The sequence below is a fragment of the Sceloporus occidentalis genome, unplaced genomic scaffold, assembly GCF_023333645.1.
Source record: "Sceloporus occidentalis isolate IW3139 unplaced genomic scaffold, rSceOcc1.0.p SCAF_1, whole genome shotgun sequence".
In the NCBI taxonomy this organism is placed as follows: Eukaryota; Metazoa; Chordata; class Lepidosauria; order Squamata; family Phrynosomatidae; genus Sceloporus; species Sceloporus occidentalis.
In genome coordinates this window covers 5,473,151-5,490,879 of record NW_028316981.1, presented here as the reverse complement: position 1 = coordinate 5,490,879, position 17,729 = coordinate 5,473,151, and the positions used below count along the sequence as shown (strand labels likewise).

At 44.5% G+C, this 17,729-nt stretch overlaps 1 protein-coding gene across 1 annotated transcript; it reads left to right on the top strand.

The window, feature by feature from the left end:
- Positions 1-3,306: 3,306 nt before the first annotated feature.
- LOC149320473 (putative HLA class I histocompatibility antigen, alpha chain H) lies at positions 3,307-8,264 on the top strand. Its single transcript, XM_089499789.1, has 6 exons — positions 3,307-3,319; positions 4,278-4,562; positions 5,664-5,756; positions 6,146-6,178; positions 7,820-7,852; positions 8,056-8,264. Exons 1-6 carry the CDS (start codon positions 3,307-3,309, stop codon positions 8,262-8,264), a joined length of 666 nt encoding a protein of 221 aa, XP_089355915.1.
- The last annotated feature ends 9,465 nt before the right edge of the window (positions 8,265-17,729 follow it).

Sequence of the window (17,729 nt, the reverse complement as noted above, 5' to 3'; positions counted from 1 at the left end):
TTTCGCCATCCCTTTCGCCTTCCTTAATATTGTCTCCCTTCCCCTCGGAACTCAGTTTAAAGCCCTCCTGATCAAGTTCTTGAGACTGTTGGCAAAAACATTTCTTCCAACTGGTGTGAGATGCAACCCGTCCGTTGCAAGAAGTCCCTCCTCATGGAACCGCAGCCCATGATCGAAGAATCCAAATCCTTCTCGGCGGCACCATCTGCAAAGCCAGTTGTTCACATCTGCTATTTTCCTCTCCCTTCCTGGACCATGCCCTTCAACTGGCATAAGAGACGAGATGACAACCTGTACATCCATTCCTTTCAGCTTCCTACTAAGCGCCTCGTAATCCCTTTTGATGTTCTGAATGCTGTGTCTTGCAGTATCATTAGTTCCCACGTGGACCAAAAGGAAGGGGTATTGGTCAGTAGGCTTGACCAGTCTTGTCAGCCTCTCTGTCACATCACGGATCTTTGCACCTGGAAGACAACACACCTCTCGAGACATCTTGTCAGGCCTACAAATCACTGCTTCTGTACCCCTCAGCAAGGAGTCCCCCACTACGACCACACGCCTCCTCCGAGGCTTAGCAGCGACTGTTCCCTCGGGTGGGACTCTCAGGCTCCCCTGCTCTGTCCCTGAAGTCTGTCCATGCTGCTCCTCTTCATCCTCCTTGATAAGGGAAAGAGCTTCGAATCGATTCTCTAGCTGCAAGCTCCCAGAACAATCCCTTCTTGGCTTACTTCTCTTTGTGACATTCCTCCAGCTGTCTGCCTCCTCTGTTTGGCAAGTGACCTCTTCCCCCCTAGCATCTTCCTCTGCGTGGTACTCATCCAAGATGGTTAGTTCTATTGTGTCCAGGAAATCCTCTTGTTCCCTAATCTGCTGAAGTGTAGCTACTCTGGACTCCAGCTGCTGCACTTTCTCCTCCAAGAGTGCTACCAACTTGCACTTGGTGCATGTGAAGTTCTCCACTTCTGTAGGCAAGAAGAGAAACATCCCACAAGAGTTTCAGGTGACTGCAGCAGATCCCTCGTTGTCCATACTGCAAAGTCTTTAGTAATGACTTTAACAGTCAATCTACTGGGAATACAACTTTAAAGGGATGCCCTGGCTGTTATCTTACACTTAAAGGCAAGGTTCTGTTTCAATATCTGATTCTAACCTGATGCTCTGGAAGGTGGTATATAAAGCTAGTCTGCTAGCTCCGCCCTCTTGTGACTCACAGATGTGACTCACAGAAGCTCCGCCCCTTCAGCAAAAAGCACACGGTCTCAAAAAGGCTGCCAAGCAGCTCCTCTCCTTCTCCTCTCTCTGGCCGGACTTAACTCCCTTACCATTTCCCTTGAATATTGTCAGACCAGATTATCTCACCTCAGACAAGCCAACACCTTTGCCCTGTGGCTAGCTTTAGCGCCCCCCCCCCAAAAAAACCTAGAAACCTTCTCTAGTGGGCTAGTTTGGATTTTGTGGTGACTCTATGTCACAATGATTTCTAGTCTACCTCCGGCACTTCCATTCAACCAACGCTCTCTGAACATCTGTGTCTCGCCCTACTTCACTCAATTGGATTCCGGAATCAAGCCTCATCTACAGTAAGTATCACCCGTAGTTCTGCCTCAAATTCTTTCCAAGCTAACCCCTGATTTCCTGAGCCTTGAGTGAATGAGTATGTGATAGTGAACTTTGAGTGATTTTCCTTTTAAATAAAGTATACATTAATTGGAGAAGTTTGCCTCTGCATCATTTCTTAGATCCACTGGCCCCTCAGTATACAGGTGAGAGACGATTTCATAGGATCTTTGTAGCCGACCTCCTCTCAATTTGAGCTAAGTAAAATTTCCGTACATAGATCTTGGCTACAGGAGGTTGGAGTGAAAAGCATGATGGGAGATAGGACAGCAAGGCTATAATATCTCCATATCCCTTCCATCCTACACACTTTTTATTTTAATTGCAGAAAGAGCAAACACTCCAGGCACAAAAAGGCCAGAGGGAATAGGGGACTGTACCTCTTTAGACAATGTGATTGTGTAGGGATGCATTTTTGAATACTTTTCTATATTGCTCCGCTTGCTCCTGTATTAGAAAGCCTCCATACATCTTCCTTTCAACTTGTAACCTAAAATGGTATAGTTCACCCTTTCCACCCTCCTCTTTCTCCTTCTTGGGCAGATCCTGATGGACAATGAAACAGAAACACACCGTTCAAATGTAAAAAAGAGGAAGGGGGGAGGAATGTGGCAGCACCTTTAAGACTAACTGTTTTTCATTTTGGCATGAGCTTTCATGAATGTTTTAACAATCCCTGGGGTCCAAGCAGCCAAACAGCAGCCCTGTTCTTGGCCCATAGCCCCCAGCAGGTCCTCAATTCTCCTAGTCTCCTGGGTCTCTGTTCCCCTCCCTGCTGAGCTGAATGGGTCCCCTTGAGATCCTCTAGTCAAGCTGCCATCACCCAATGAACCTACAATGAATTCCCCTTAGCACACACTGGGACTTGCTAAGGACTTTTTGGCCCCAGACAGACAGGTCAAAATAAAGCTGCTTCGGGTCACTTTGGAAGTATGCTGTTTAAATGATGCATGTGTCCTAAGAGTCCGGAAGCCATGCCAAAGCCATGCTACAGTTGACCCGAAGCAGCTTTATTTTGGCCTGTCTGTATGGGCCCATAGTTTTCTTCCCTTGTTAACCTAAGCAAGTGACAGCCGAGCTAAGGCATGCATATAGGAGTATAGAGACAGCAGATACTTTTAAAGAAAGTATTCTAACTAGACAGTATAGAGCAGGGATAGGCAACCTGCGGCCCGCAGGCCAGATGCGGCCCAGCGAGGCCTTGGGACCGGCCCCAGCCCGGTCCTGCCGCCAATTGCCGCCGGGGCCTTTGGGGGGCAATTGTCTATAGAAGCCTCAGAAACATGCATTTATATTAACATTTTTTTAAAAAATCAGCAAATTTTTTTGTGTGTCCTCCATTTTTTTTAAAAAAAGTATCTTCCATTTGAAAATTTTGTCCTACATTTGTCCTGGTTTATTTATATATTTAATTTTTTAAAAAAATTATTTAATTATTTATTTTTTGGATTCAGCCCCCCAGTTGTCTGAGGGACAGCAACCCGACCTCCAGCTCAAAAAGGTTGCCTACCCCTGGTATAGAGCAATAAGTTATCATTCATGCAAGGCCTCCCTGCCTTGCAGGTACAGAATGCAGAGTTACAAGGTGTTCATTTCAGGCAAGCCAAAAGATAAAAATAACAAAAGCCCAGATGCTCTAGCTAACACATTTCTAAGCTACTCACACAGAGATGGGATCTGCAGTCCTTGATGGGTTTTGGATGTGAGGAGCTGGTCCCCTTTACCTATCTCAAACCACATCCCTTAAGCCTGCCTTTTGGCACAGGCCCAGCAGCTGGGCTCCCAAACAAAGAAGATTCAAAGCCACATGGGCCACACAAAGGAAAAGACTCAAGCTGGATGGTCTCAGAAGCCTTTTAAAACCTCTGCTGGGAGATGCTTGAAACTCCCAGTCCTGCTCAACTCTTTGGCCAGTTGGGCCTTAGGTCAGATATGATGTAAATACTCATTAGCATCCCCCCCCCAGCTTAACCCTGTGTTGTCTGAGAAGTCCTCAAATGACTGGTGGGCCCTGTCATTAGAGGTGAAAACCCACTTCTTCATATCCAGTGCATAGTGGTGTTAAAGGATGTTGTTTTATGTCTGAGCAGAGTGCTATTTCCTTTCAAATGGAAACAGATTTCCAGAAGTCATTATAAGAACATGGTGCCTCTGGGCATGTGTCAAAGTCCTTATTGTCCAAAACTGATCCAGTGAAAAATAACAAAATTACTGACTTCATAATTTTTCTTTTGGACTTGCATGCTGTTGAAATTTAGGCTGTTCCTTCAAGTAACTCTTCCATTGTCTCCATTCCAGGTAGATCTTTAATGGATTCAAATTATGTGCATTCAAGGAAAAGAGATCAGTCTTGAGTTTTATGCTCAAGGAATTTGAACATGTTCAGATGTGAACACCTGGAGACATTTGCCCCTAAATGCCCTGTGAAACCTCAGAATCATGAGTTACTGTACTGTAGTTGAGATTTTTCAAAGCATCTCAGGATGTTGAATAATTTTCTTCTTTGCAAGTTTTTTTTAAAAGTTCGTACAGAGTCCTTTGGATGTGAAAGCAGAATCTGTGGGGCTGCATATGAGAGGGATCTTTCTTTTCTAAAATGAGCATATGCCATGCCAGCCATTTGGAAAGTTCCTCTGCTAATTCTGATGCCTTTTTTGCAGATCCCCCAAAAGTGAAGGTAACACGCAAGGCAGATTATGACAATATGGAAACCCTGATCTGTCGGGTTGATGGCTTCTACCCAAAGGACATTGATATTGCCTGGACAAAGGATGGGGAGGTCTGGATGGAAGATACCTTCCATGGACTTGTGTCCCCCAACTCAGATGGGACATATTACACCTGGCTGAGCATCAAGATTGAACCCAAGGACAGGGAACGCTACAAATGTCATGTGGAGCATGATGGACTTCCAGAACATGTGGACTTGGCCTGGGAGGGGCCTGGTGAGTTCTGGTGTGAGGATTTTGAGAGGGACAAAAGGCAGAGCAAAACCAAGACACCATCAGTAGGATTGCAGACTGTGATTTCAAGCCTCAATTGTACAGTTTTCAACACCAATATTACCCTTTCTAGAGAGAGCCAGTGTGGTGTGGTGGTTTAAACATTGGACTGTGATTCTGTAGTCCAATGTTTGAATCCTGGCTCACTCATGTTAACCCACTGAATGACCTTGGCCAAGTCACACACTCTCAGCCTCAGGATGGCAATGGGAAACCCACTCTGAAGAAGCTTGCCAAGAAAACCCTATGATAGGTTTGCTTTAGAGTCACCATAAGTAAAAAATGACTTGGAGGCACAAAACAACAACAAAATACCCTTTCTAGCAAGTACCTTGTGCCTTGTAGGCCATGAATTGACAGCCTGCACCCTACATAAATGGTATCTGGCATCTTTCTGCCTCTAATTGGAGTGGCTATGAGTATGTACTTGTAAATGTCTAAATTATATGATGCAAATGTGCCAGCTAAATGCAATACGTAAAGCTTATTGATTCATTGTTTATGTATTTAGAATATTTATACCCTGAGTGGCTTACAAATTATTGACAGTTCTCTGCCATCAGGCTTAAAATCTAAATAACTGCTTAGAGACTACTGAGTGCTGTATTAAGCGGTATATAAATGTAAATGCTATGCTATTGCTAACCCTCAAGAAAAAGAAATGGCAGTGCAAGAAGAGATTAAGTCCAGCAGATGCTGGCTGCTCTTCTCCCCTTACAGCCCAGAGCAATGGCACTTAGGATATGGAGGGAGGGCCTCTCACCAGCCACTGGGGCCCAGCCATGATGGACCTGTTTCTGGCTGCTCTTTTATTATGGCTTCTCCCTGTGAAAAGGGATTGCCACTTCCAATTCCAGTTTTGCAAATCTTGACAGGTGATCATGGGGGCTGGGCTGTTCCTTGAATGAACACAAACACACACACATACTTACTTTAGCCTCTCTCTCTTTTTTAACTCCATGGACTCCCCAGTACCTCCTCCATAAAGAGTTTGGTTTAGGGGCTTCCTTTTCATTCTTTTGCTCTTTTCCATTTCATTTTCAGCTTCCAACCTGGGGCTCATCATCGCATGTGTTGTGGGTGCTGTCCTTCTGGTTGCTGGGATTGCTGGGATTGTTTGGATTGCTATGTATATCAGTGAGTAAATTCTGAATGCATTTACTTGTGGGGAGGAGGTATTCTGTGGTTGTGGGGAGGTTCATTTTCCTGTGGAGGATCCCCAGCTTTGAGGAGAAGTTTCATCTTAGCCAACCCATGATTCAGAGCATGGACTGGGCTTCACTACTTCTCTCAGTTTCTGTAAATCCGCATCATGACCCTGAGTCTCAGCCTGTTGACTGGGGAAGCTTTCCTATCTTTACTAATGTCTTTCCTAGAGACCCTGGAAGACTTCCATCCCTGTGGGTTGCTGGAAAAAAATGTGAGAAGCATCATGGGAGGAGGGTGTGTGGTCTTCTTCATCAGATTATGAAACTGTGTTGGCCTCTGAGGGTCAGCTCTATAACTCCCTAAATCTGTCTCTGCAGAAAAACGCCAAGATGGCTACAAAGCAGCCTCAGGTGAGTCATTCCTTCCCCTTTGTATGTTTATTTCAAAATGGGTCAGGCATGAGTGGGGGTAAGGATTTGTTTTTGAGGGGGCCATATCAAAATCAATCCAACTATTCTATATATGGGAGACGTAGCCTTTACCATAGCCATTCATCGTTTCTAACAACATTTCAGATGGGGTGAGCTCCTGTAATGCTGAATTTTAATAATACGGTTGCCTAATGAAATTACCAGTCTGATACCTTTAGGTTGATTCTTCCACACTCTCATAAAAGTGATTGGTTACCAATATAAAAATCTTGAAGTTTACTTAATCTTACTCTTTTCAAAAAGTTTTACACAAAATTGTTTTTCTCCTAGATGGCAATGTAGTGGAATTAATGGTGAAATACAGGCATCAGACTGAAATTGAATCCAGATGAAATGGAAGTGCTCGCTGGTGGAGGCCCTAACCTGGATATGGAGGTTTGTCAACCGGTCATGGATGGGGTCACAATTCCCCAAAGGACTGTGTTCGCAGCTTGTGGGTGCTCCTGGATCTGTCGCTCCAGATGTCAGCTTAGATAGATACGACAACCAGGAGTGCCTGTTATCAGCTTCAGTTGATATATCAACTGCGCCCTTTCCTGGAACTTCAGGACCTCAAAACTATGGTGCATGCAATGGAAACCTCACAACTCAACTTCTGCAATGCGCTCTTTGTAGGGCTGCCCTTGCACCTAGTCTGAAACTTCAATTAATTCAAAATATGGCAGCCAGATTGGTCACCGGGAGATGTAGGGGTGACCATATAACACCAGTATTAAAATCTCTACACTGACTACCTATTAGCTTCCGGGCATAGTACAAGGTGTTTGTTATAACCTTTAAAGCCTTTCATGGCTTGGGCCCAGCTTACTTATGGGATCGCCTCCTCCCATACAATCTGCCCCACACACTGAGGTCCTCTGGTAAAAACTTACTGCAGCCAGCAAAAATTAGGCTGGTGGCAATTACCCAGAGGACCTTTTCTTCTGCCGCTCCCAATTTATGGAATAGCCTGCTGGAGGAGGTCTGACATATAGTCAGTCTTGACTGCTTTATGGGTTATGATGTTTTACTGTATTTTAATATTGTTTTATTATTAACCACTTCAATCTGCTTGGAGAGGCGGGTTGTTGTTGTTGTTATTATTATTATTATTATTATTATTATTATTATTATTATTATTACAGCCCTCTTCTGTGTTTCCACACAATGTGCTGCTTTTAGAGTTGAATATATACACTATGCAGATTTAAACACCTTCATTTTTCACAAATGGAATGGGTTCAGCTATCTGATGATTGATTTGCTTTAATTTGCTATAGCAGACAAAAGTATTGCCAAAGCCTGGTCAAAAGAATGGCTAGGAGGGTCAAATGTGACCAACGTAGGGGGGAAAAGGTGGCTGATGCTACTCAGGGGCTATACAGACTGCCCCCTTTACTGGCTGAATCAGGGCTGCGGCAACCTCATGTCATGGCCCTGATCTGGCCTTCAGAGAGCGCAAAAAAGAGCTGCAGCATGTGCGCATGGACACATCTGTCCTGAAAAAAAGTGGGAAAATGTAAACATCCAAACTTTTTCCTGTCTAAAGAACTGACCCTCTGTCTTTTCTCTCCTTTTTAGTGAGTGACCAAGGATCCAAGAGCTCTGGGAGCGGTAAGTGTTAAGTGAACCCCAGCTCAAAGGTTGGAATGGATTTCAAGAGAAAAAGACAAAAGAGACAGGTTATGCTTCCAAATCAGTGGTTCTCTTTGATCCCTTCTTTAATATTTTCTCGACCAACCTTGTGCAGAAGTCTAGGCAAGAGAAAGGGAAACAGTCTCTGTCCTGTCTGGATTTTCCATTCCCTTATTTTTCAGGACAAGGGCCCAGTACTGGAGTCCTGAAGGCACAGATCAGTTCCCATCTGACCAATCCTATTCAGAGAGTGTTTGGACTGAAAAATAGAAGCATTGAAACCACTACAGATGCCATGAAGGCAGCCAGTATAGACACTGCTCATTGCAAAGCTTACCTACATCCCAGAAAGGCTCATGAAGCCTCCTGTGTCCCATCTCCAGACAACTGACACCTTCCCTTCTTTATAATGCAACTCTCAGTCATATGTACCATTTAGGGAGAGGCTAACTCAGCTGTTCTTCTCTTTATTTCAGGGAGGACTGCACCCATTTAGCAACCCCAAAACAGGTAAATTGTTGGGGTGGTGCAAGAAGGTCAAGTCTTGAGACAAAGAATCCAATGGCCAATCCTTACTTTGGGGCAATTTCCCTCTCTCAATTTTATGCAGGAAATCTCAGTAATTGAAGGTCAGATGGAGGAGAAAGGTGCTGTGGCAGACAGAGGGAACAAGGGCATTCATGACTGTGATGTCCTGCCAGGACTGATTGGATTTCCCCCTGCATTTTATTCCATGTTGGTTCAGGCCATAGATTATTTTAGTGTAGAAAAGTTCATTGTATTAGTTTGTGGGAGGAGCTGTAGGTTTCCCCTGCATTATTTCCAGGTTTGGTTTGCCCTTTCCCAGCATGCTCTGATGTAGCTGGAAGCCTTTAGTTGGGAGCAGTCTTTGCTGGGAGCAAGCAGAGAGCTGTCTTTTGGTGGCAAGCAGGCCCAGACAGCCGGAAAGGGCATTTCTTACACCTCAGCCGAATTAGTTACCATCAGCAAGTGAATAGAAGATTTCAGGAGCTGAAAGACCCTGCACCAGCTCCATTGAGTGAGGAGAGCAAACTAACATCAGACCCAGAAAGATGACATCCAGAAGATTGCTGAAACTGTAAAGTACCTTTTGTTTAGAGCTGGGGAGGAGAAAACTCTTTATTTTGTCCTTTAAATTAAATTTCCCCCCTTTTGAACTTTACATTCAGCTTCAGAGCCTTTTTTGGGTAGAAGAGTTTGATCTCACCAGGGTACCGGCGTTGCACACCCAAACCTGCCACCACCTTTAGTTGGGTGTGTCTTCACAGTGTAAGAAAGCCCGGCGGCCACCGCCGCTTCCGGCCTGTCAAAGAGCGTCACAGTGTAAGAAAGCCCGGCGGCCACCGCCGCTTCCGGCCTGTCAAAGAGCGTCACAGTGTAAGAAAGCCCGGCGGCCACCGCCGCTTCCGGCCTGTCAAAGAGCGTCACAGTGTAAGAAAGCCCGGCGGCCACCGCCGCTTCCGGCCTGTCAAAGAGCGTCACAGTGTAAGAAAGCCCGGCGGCCATTGCCGTTTCCAGCCTGTCAAAGAGAGTCCAAGTGCATGGCCCTGCATTGAAGCGAGATCCCAAGATTCGCATAGAGGGAGAAGAGGATTCTGTGGCTGTAAAAGGGGAAAAGTTTGGCAGCCCTTTTGGAGCCATTTCTTCTTGCAGAATCCAGAGCACATGGTTGGCGGCCATTTTGGAGCCATTTCTTCTTGCAGAGTCCTGAGCACATGGTTGGTGGCCATTTTGGAGCCATTTCTTCTTGCAGAGTCCAGAGCACATGGTTGGCGGCCATTTTGGAGCCATTTCTTCTTGCAGAGTCCTGAGCACATGGTTGGCGGCCATTTTGGAGCCATTTCTTCTTGCAGAGTCCTGAGCACATGGTTGGCGGCCATTTTGGAGCCATTTCTTCTTGCAGAGTTTTGAGCACATGGTCGGAGGCCATTTTAGTTCTACTTCTTCCTGCAGAGTTCTGAGCACATTATCAGCAGCCATTTTAGAGAGAACTTTTTCCATTCAAGCATATGGATAGAGTTTTATGAAGAGATTAATGTGTGTTTTATGTTTGTTCACGTTGCAAGCCTGAAGAAAGGAGCTAGAAGACTCTTTAACCGACTCCAGGTCTGGCTGTGTTGAAGTAGCATAAGAGTGGTGACAGTAGGAAAGCGGAACAGTAGCAGGCTGTAAGTAAAATCAGCACTACACCGTTTGTCCTCTTCATCCTTGCTGAGTTGTTGCGTTGGCAGCTAGGACCAGCCAGAATGGATAGGCTTTCTGAAGAACTAGCACATGGACACACACATGACACTCGTTCTCTTAGGGACAGACACCCGACTGAGAAGACCCTAGAACTGCTGTTAGAAGAGGAAAGTCACTTAAGTGTGAAAGAACTGAAAGCTTGGAAGAGTTTGCAACATGCCATGTCCTTGCTGTCAACAGTCTGCGACTCAGAAGACATGCAAAGAAGAGAGCTTGCCCAGCAATCCAGTTTCCTAAAGTGGAAAGAAGTGGTGAATAAAAGGATCCAAACACTTCAAACTATTAACAATCCCGATGCAGAATCCAGACTAAAACAGTTCCTGGAAGAAGTCCCGGATAAAGAAAAGGAATATAGTGCAGTTTTGGACACAGTCAAGTTCCGGCTGCAGAGCTTAGAGCTTAATAAAGAGAGTGAAAAGTCCCCTGCCAGCAGTGCCAAGTCCAGCAGAGGAATATACCCAGGGAAGCCTCAAAGTACAAAGAGGTCAAAAACCTGTCACACCAGCAGGTCTTCTTCCCACAGGCATAGTTCCCACTCCAGTAAAGGTGGTAGTGGCAGTTCTTCTTCCCATGCTAGCCGGAGTTCGTCTATGGTAGCCCAGCAATTCAAAGTAGAAAGGATGAAATTAAAGTTTGAAATATTGCATGCCGAAGCAGAGGCAGCAATGGCCAGCGAAGAGCTTACCTTTTCTCATAAAGAGGTTGATTTAGAAAAGCAAGAAGCTGCCCTCAAAGCAGAGCAAGAAAAGCAAAAAGCTGCCCTTAAAGCAGAACAAGAAAGGCAAAAACTTGCTATTAAGAATGAAAAGAAAGTTCTTCTCAAGGCTAAGGAGGCTTCATCACTGTCCATAAAGGCCAGGATTTTAGCCAAGACCTTCCAGGATGATCTGAGTGAAGAAACTGTGAGGTTGCTTCCTACACAAGAGCCTAGAGACAGGATATCTACCTTGTTCCTTGTGGATGAGAGCTCCCCACAAGACCCTGTGGTCAAGTCACCTCCTAACTTAGATGCTAGCAAGACACAATTGCTTGCCGTTCCATGGCCTCAGCCTACAGAAAAATCTGTCTGCAAAGAAAAGATCATCCATCGTGACTGTCTACCTATAAATACGGCAGTCAGTGAACCCTTTGGAGACCAGAAGCCCATGGCGGGGAGCCAAATTCCCAGCCATGCTAGCGTATCCATTCAGCAAGCCCCGGCTGCTGAAGCTCCCAAGACTTACAGGCCTAGAGAATCTATGGACTTGCCTGCCAGTCAAGCTGATTTGCCAACTAAAAGGAGTCCACGCTTCTTCCAGCCTGCAGAGACGATTCCCACCTTCATGGAGTCTTGTTCACCGCTCATGTTTATAACTCCCAGGAAGGACCTTAGAGACAAGGGAATCCAGAAATTCTCAGACCTTCCTGAAGACTTTAGCTTATGGAAGGTAACTTTTCAGAGAGCCATTAGAGATTTGAAACTGCAAGCAGATGAGGAGCTCACCTTACTCATGGCATGGTTGGGCCCCAACTCATCCCTTCAGATCCAGAGAATCTACGCGGCCTACGTGTCAGATCCAGTTAAGGCGTCGCAGACAGCATGGAACAGATTAGAGGAGCGATATGGTGCATCAACAGAAATAGAAGCATCTTTACTAAACCGGCTTTATAAGTTCCCAATCCTCAAGTCAAAGGACTACCATCAACTTTGGGACTTAAGTGATCTTTTAGTTGAACTTCAGTCTGCAAAATGTAATCCGGAGTTACCTGGTCTAGCCTGTTTAGATCAATACATCACACAGCAACAGGTGCTCCAAAAACTACCCTTTCAGCTCCAGGAGATGTGGGGAAGAGAAGTGTTTTCTTATAAGGTAACTCACCCACAAAAGCCAGAGAAGGTGAAAATAGTTTTCGACTCAAGTGCCAGGGAAGTTTGCTTTTCTCCCATCAGTCCAGAGACATGTCCACTTGTACAGTCCTTCCTCTGTACCACCAGAACATTCCTTCTGGATGGACATGTACAGCTAAAGACATATCCAGTCAAATCCTCAGAAAAAAAAGGAGACAGTTGTGCAGATGGTAGAAAGTCTTAATTAGTTGTAACCCTTGAAAAGGACTGCTGAATATGGGTATGTCAGTATTAGCTGACAGAGACCATCTTCCAACATCTTGTGATGTGCTGGCCTTTTCTCTGTGGCAGTCAATTTACTTACCATACTGTCTGCCTGGCCCTGTACCATTTGAACCAATGGGCTGCTCTGTTCCTCCTCCTCCTCCTCTTTGCTATCCCTGCTGGACAAGGTTGTGCCACTTCCATCTTGGGCACTGAGCTGTCATGCATTTCAAGGAAGAGCACCTTGGCTTTTGTGCATATTAGATTATTAGACACTAATAAACTATTCCAGCTTTCAGTCCTGGAATCTCTGGCAGATGTCGGCAGTTTACCTTCATCTCGTTGTCCAGGTTGAGTTTCCCTTATTTGAAATCCCATATCCTCCAAAATCCAAAATTGTCCATGTGGGAGGCTGAGATAGTGACACCTTGGCTTTCTAATCGTTTTGTGTAAACAAATTTTGCTTCATGCAGAAAATGATAAACATATTGTGTATAAAATTTTCTTCAGGCTATGTGTATAAGTTCTACACACATATTGCAGTGGTCTGTCAGGACTCTATCTCTCTTACTAGGTGCCCTGTCCCATACTGGGTATGAGTGTGCCTACTTAAAAGGGAGGTGGCCAGGACAGATTAAGGATTCTGCTGGTGTACCTCCCATGCTGCTGGACAACAGTCTCCCTTCCTGAGCTGGCTGAGTTGGTCTCTGCAGTGGTGCTGGAGTCCCGTCGGCTTGTTGTCCTGGGGGACTTCAACATCCACGCAAATACTGCTCTGTCAAGAGCAGCTCAGGACATCATGTCTGCCATGACAACCATGGGAATGTCCCAAGTAGTATCTGGTGCCACCCATTTTGCGGGACACACTCTGGACCTGTTTTTTTGCTCTGGGCAGCATGATGGTGATCTGGGAGTGGGGGAACTCTCTGTAGGTCCTTTGTCATGGACTTATCACTGCCTGATAGGGTTTAGATTCATTGGGACTCAGAGCTTCTGCAGGGGTGGGAGTCTGATTAAGAGGGTCTGCCCTAGTAGGCTTATGGATTCGGATGGATTCTTGATAGCTTTGAGGATACAAATACTTCTGGTGACAAATATTTCAGATAAAAGAGACTCAACCTGGACTGGATGGCCCTAGTGGTCTCTTCCAACTCTACGATTCTATGATTCTATGAACCTGTACATGTTTCTGAGATCCTATCCTGCCTCAACCTGAAGCATTCTCTGGAATTTATGAAGTGCTTTTTTGTGTGTCATACTCTGAGTTGGAGTCCATTCCTGTTATAATTTATGAAGAACAGCCACTGCAACTCAAAGTTCTCCAGTACACACTTCAGGCTCCTCCTCTTATTCCCAACTCACCTTCAGCATGGATCAATTTCTTTGGGTTTCATGATATTGCCCTCATTCTGAAACATTTCACTGTTTTTCTCTTCCAGCATAACTGCCATGTATGGAAGGAAGGAAGGAAGGAAGGAAGGAAGGAAGGAAGGATACATCTAGCACTGAATTTTACTGTACCCAGTGAGGATTACTTTTTGCTCTCGCTAATGCAGATTTGTAGAACTATTTTGATTTGAAAAACAAATTATTTCAGAAAGTTGGGTTTGAGGTGACTGGCTTTTTTTTTTTTAATGTGTAGGAAATGCTGTCTAAAACTGCCTTTTGTAATTCCTCCTTGCAAAATTGTTTAAGTTAATGAAAACCAACCCAATAATTCATTGAAAAGACTTTTAACTAACATATTTGTCTGAATCAAGTAAACATAGTCATCAAACATTAGAATCAGAGAATAATAGAGTTGGAAGAGACCACAAGGGCCACCCAGTCCAACCTCATTCTGCCATGCAGGAGCTCTCAATCAAAGCAACTTAGACAGATGGCCATCCAGCCTCTGCTTAAAGACCTCCAAAGAAGAAGACTCCACTACAATCCAAGGGAGTTTGTTCCACTGTTGAACAGCCCTTACTGTCAGGATGTTCCTCCTAATGTTGAGCTGGAATCCTGTAGCTTGCATCCATTGCTCCATGTTTAGTCTCTGGAACAATAGAAAACAAGCTTGCTTCCTCCTCAATATGGCATTCCTTCAAATATTTAAACAGGGCTATCATATCACCTTCTCAATCTTCTCTTCTCTAGACTAAACATCCATGCCCCCATTTCTGGACTGAAGATCTCCCCTCCACCACCCACATCCCCAATAATAGAGAGAAACTTACCTGACAGCTTCATCATCTGGACATCCTTTATTTATTTGTTTGTTTATTTATTTGAGAACTTGCTTGAATTGGATTCTCATTTCTAGCTGTTGTTTCGACTCCTGTAAGATCAAAGATGGTTTCACCTTTTTGGGAAATAATATGGGCCTTCATATACACAAATGTTTTTCTTAGCTAGTTATGGCAATATAAAAATTGAAAATAACATTTTCTATTTTGGTTTACAGTCTTGGAAGTATGATCTAATTTTTTTTATAAAGCCTGAAGTAAATATTGAGGTGGATCCGAAGGAGCAGCTCTGTGCTACCCCATTGCTCGCCAGACACTGTGGCCCCGATTCGGTCATTTGCCAGCTCTAAAAGAACCGGAGAAACGCCGCTCTTTTTAAAACTGGCCCAAAGACATGGCAGTGGTGGTTTTTCGTCATTTCTGCAGCGCTGCATGTATAAATGCTGCACCGCAGAAATGGTGTTACTCCAGCATCAGGGCTAGCGGCGGGTGGTCACCATGCCCCCAGTTCCAATGCTGGCTCTTAATGCCAGTCTGTAAAGCCCCATAGAGGGCAGAAATAAACAGATGGTTTTCCTTTTTCCTCTACTGTCAAAGTTTGTTTCTTGAATGAAAAAATATTCAGCCATGTGTGGAGTTTTATCACTCTTGGTCTTGTTGGCTAGGGTATTCTAGAATTATAGTGAAAAGAAGTAACTTTTCTAAGCTTGACTGTCAGCTACCCAGACTTAACTTCATGTGGAAGATAGTTTTAAAAACTAGTACAGTGTTGGTGTTAGCTGCCCTCGAGTTGATCTCAACTCATGCCAACCCTGTGGATGAAACCTCTCCAAGCATCACTATCCTCCACTGCTCTGCTCAGGTCTTGTAGATTCAGGTTTGTCACCTCCTTGACTGAGTCTAGCCATCTAGTGTACTGTCTTCTTCTCTTTTTATTGCCTTCCACCAGTTTAAGTGACCAGGACTTTAAATGTTACGTGAAAATATTGAACATTTTCCTAACAATCCAAAATAACTTTTATATTTAAAAGAGGCATCACAAAGGAGGCAGAAGCAGCAGCATCTAGTACAGTGGTCCTTTCTTTTACGTGAGGGATCCATTCTGGACCCTCCCATACACACATAAAAGAAATTTCCACTTATGCTTGAAGTAATGGGGCTCATGCTCGTGGTGGTGTGGTGGCATATGCACACCACGGGTGCGTGCGTCATTACTCCTTCCAGCGTACGGCAGCACTGTATAATGTGTATGATGCAGGCACACTGTACTTACATTAACATTATGAAAGTGTATGCAAAGGTATCATTCAGTACTTTTGATACTAACTGTGCAAAGGAAGTTGTAGCATAAGCTTTCATAGATTCAGTCTACTTCCCCAGATGCATCAACTGAGTTTGCTACCAAGACACTAACACATGATATGTGATCTTCCTCATAATGAGGAGAAACTGGGAAGTGGTCCACAGTTGGTATTGCAATTCATGAGAAAGCAAATACCTCCCTAAAAATGCATACAGGGTGGTTCAGCCATAGGACTCTGGGTCAATGAGGCCAGGCAGCTGCATACATGTGTTAATCATGCCAACGTATTATACCATGTCTTTTTAATGGACAGGAGCATATATCACATGCTTATTAGTAGTAAGTACACTAGTACCTCCACATTCACTGGGGTTAGGGGCACAGGACCCCCATGAATGTGGGGAAACCGCAAATAACGAAACACTATGTTTTTATCTGAGAGAATCTCTTTCTAGGAATATCTAGATCCTCCAGTGCAACTCTGTGGTCAACATCTGCCAGACATTGATCATAGAATAGCACTGGAGGAGCTACAAAGGCCAAGTGGAATGTTCTCTCTAGGGATCTCTAGATCCTTCAGTGCGAGTCTTGGTTAAAACTGACCATAGAGTTGCACTGGAAGACCTAGATATTCCTAGAGAGAACATATTAACACATTCTGTGAATAATCAAAGCCGCAAAAGTCAAAGCTGCAAATTTGGAGGGATGAGTGTATTCAAAAGGGGGATTTGGGGGAAAGTAGCTTTGAAATGGATAAAGGAGACCCAAAACAAGGAGACCCAATGTCACCATGGTTGTTCAATTTGGCTATGGACCCATTGGTAACAGAAATTGAAAGAAGGGGAGGCGGGATTAAAGAAAATTGGTTGGCGACGGAGACTTCCGGGTTTGGTGCAGAGGCGAGAGGAGCGCGCCCGCGGTGTTCCGGGGAACGCTCGCTCCGCGCAGTGGTGCTGCGCGAAGAACGGGGCTCCGTGAAACAGCTTGGAACCCCAAAGCAGCTATCACTCCCCAAGAGATAGGGGTCTCGGTGGGTAGCCCGCAGAGGCTCTGGAAGGCATCCAGCCCGGTGGAAGGAGAAGGAGGGGCGAGGAAAGCCAGGGAGCCGAGGAGATAGCTCAGACTGAAGTCTGAGTGTTAAACCCAGCGGCGCGGCAGCAGCCTTTAGGCATTTATCGCCGGCACCAACCTTTTGTTTTTGAAGCGTCAGGCTCTCCAGCCTTCAAAAGCAACTAACAAACTTTCGGGTCCCTAAATACCTGGGACGAAAAAAGGACAAAGGACGCTACTAACTTACAACCACCCAAGACTAATGACCACAAGCGGGTAGGAATACTTTACTCTTCAGTTTCTTGTCAGGGTGAAGTTTGAACTTATCGTCTCTCTACTTGTTGCTCAGACTCCCCTTTATTATTTATTATTTATTGAAGAACTGGAAAGAAAGGAAAAAAGGGGAATAATATATAGACTGTGTTTAACCAAAAAATGGTATTTTCAAAAGAAGAAGTCTGACAAGTTTTGCCAAACACAGTATTGTTTAAATATAGAAGAAAGCCCCTATCTTAAACAAACCTCTTTCTTTTTTGCTGTTCCCAAACCTGCTCTAAACCTTGGACTGATCTTAAGAAGCTTGGTTTTTGAAACTGGTCAAAAGTAGCAGTTTCTAAATATTGATTATAGGCAGTGGACACAATTTAACTTCAGATAAGAAACAAATCTGCAACTAAACAAAGTTTCCATTGTCTGAAGGGCTTAACATTGGAAGTACTTGGCAACTTAAAGTAAATTAGTTTAAAATCTTTGAACTTCAAAGACCAAATGGCTACAGCTGCCAGAAGAGGAACAGCTGCATCGCAGTTTCTCTCCTCTAATTATTCTCAGAGGAGATACTCAATGGAAAAAGAGCAACCTTCTGTTTTGGAGGAGATTAAGAAACTGAGATTAGATATGGAACAAAATCTCTCAAGG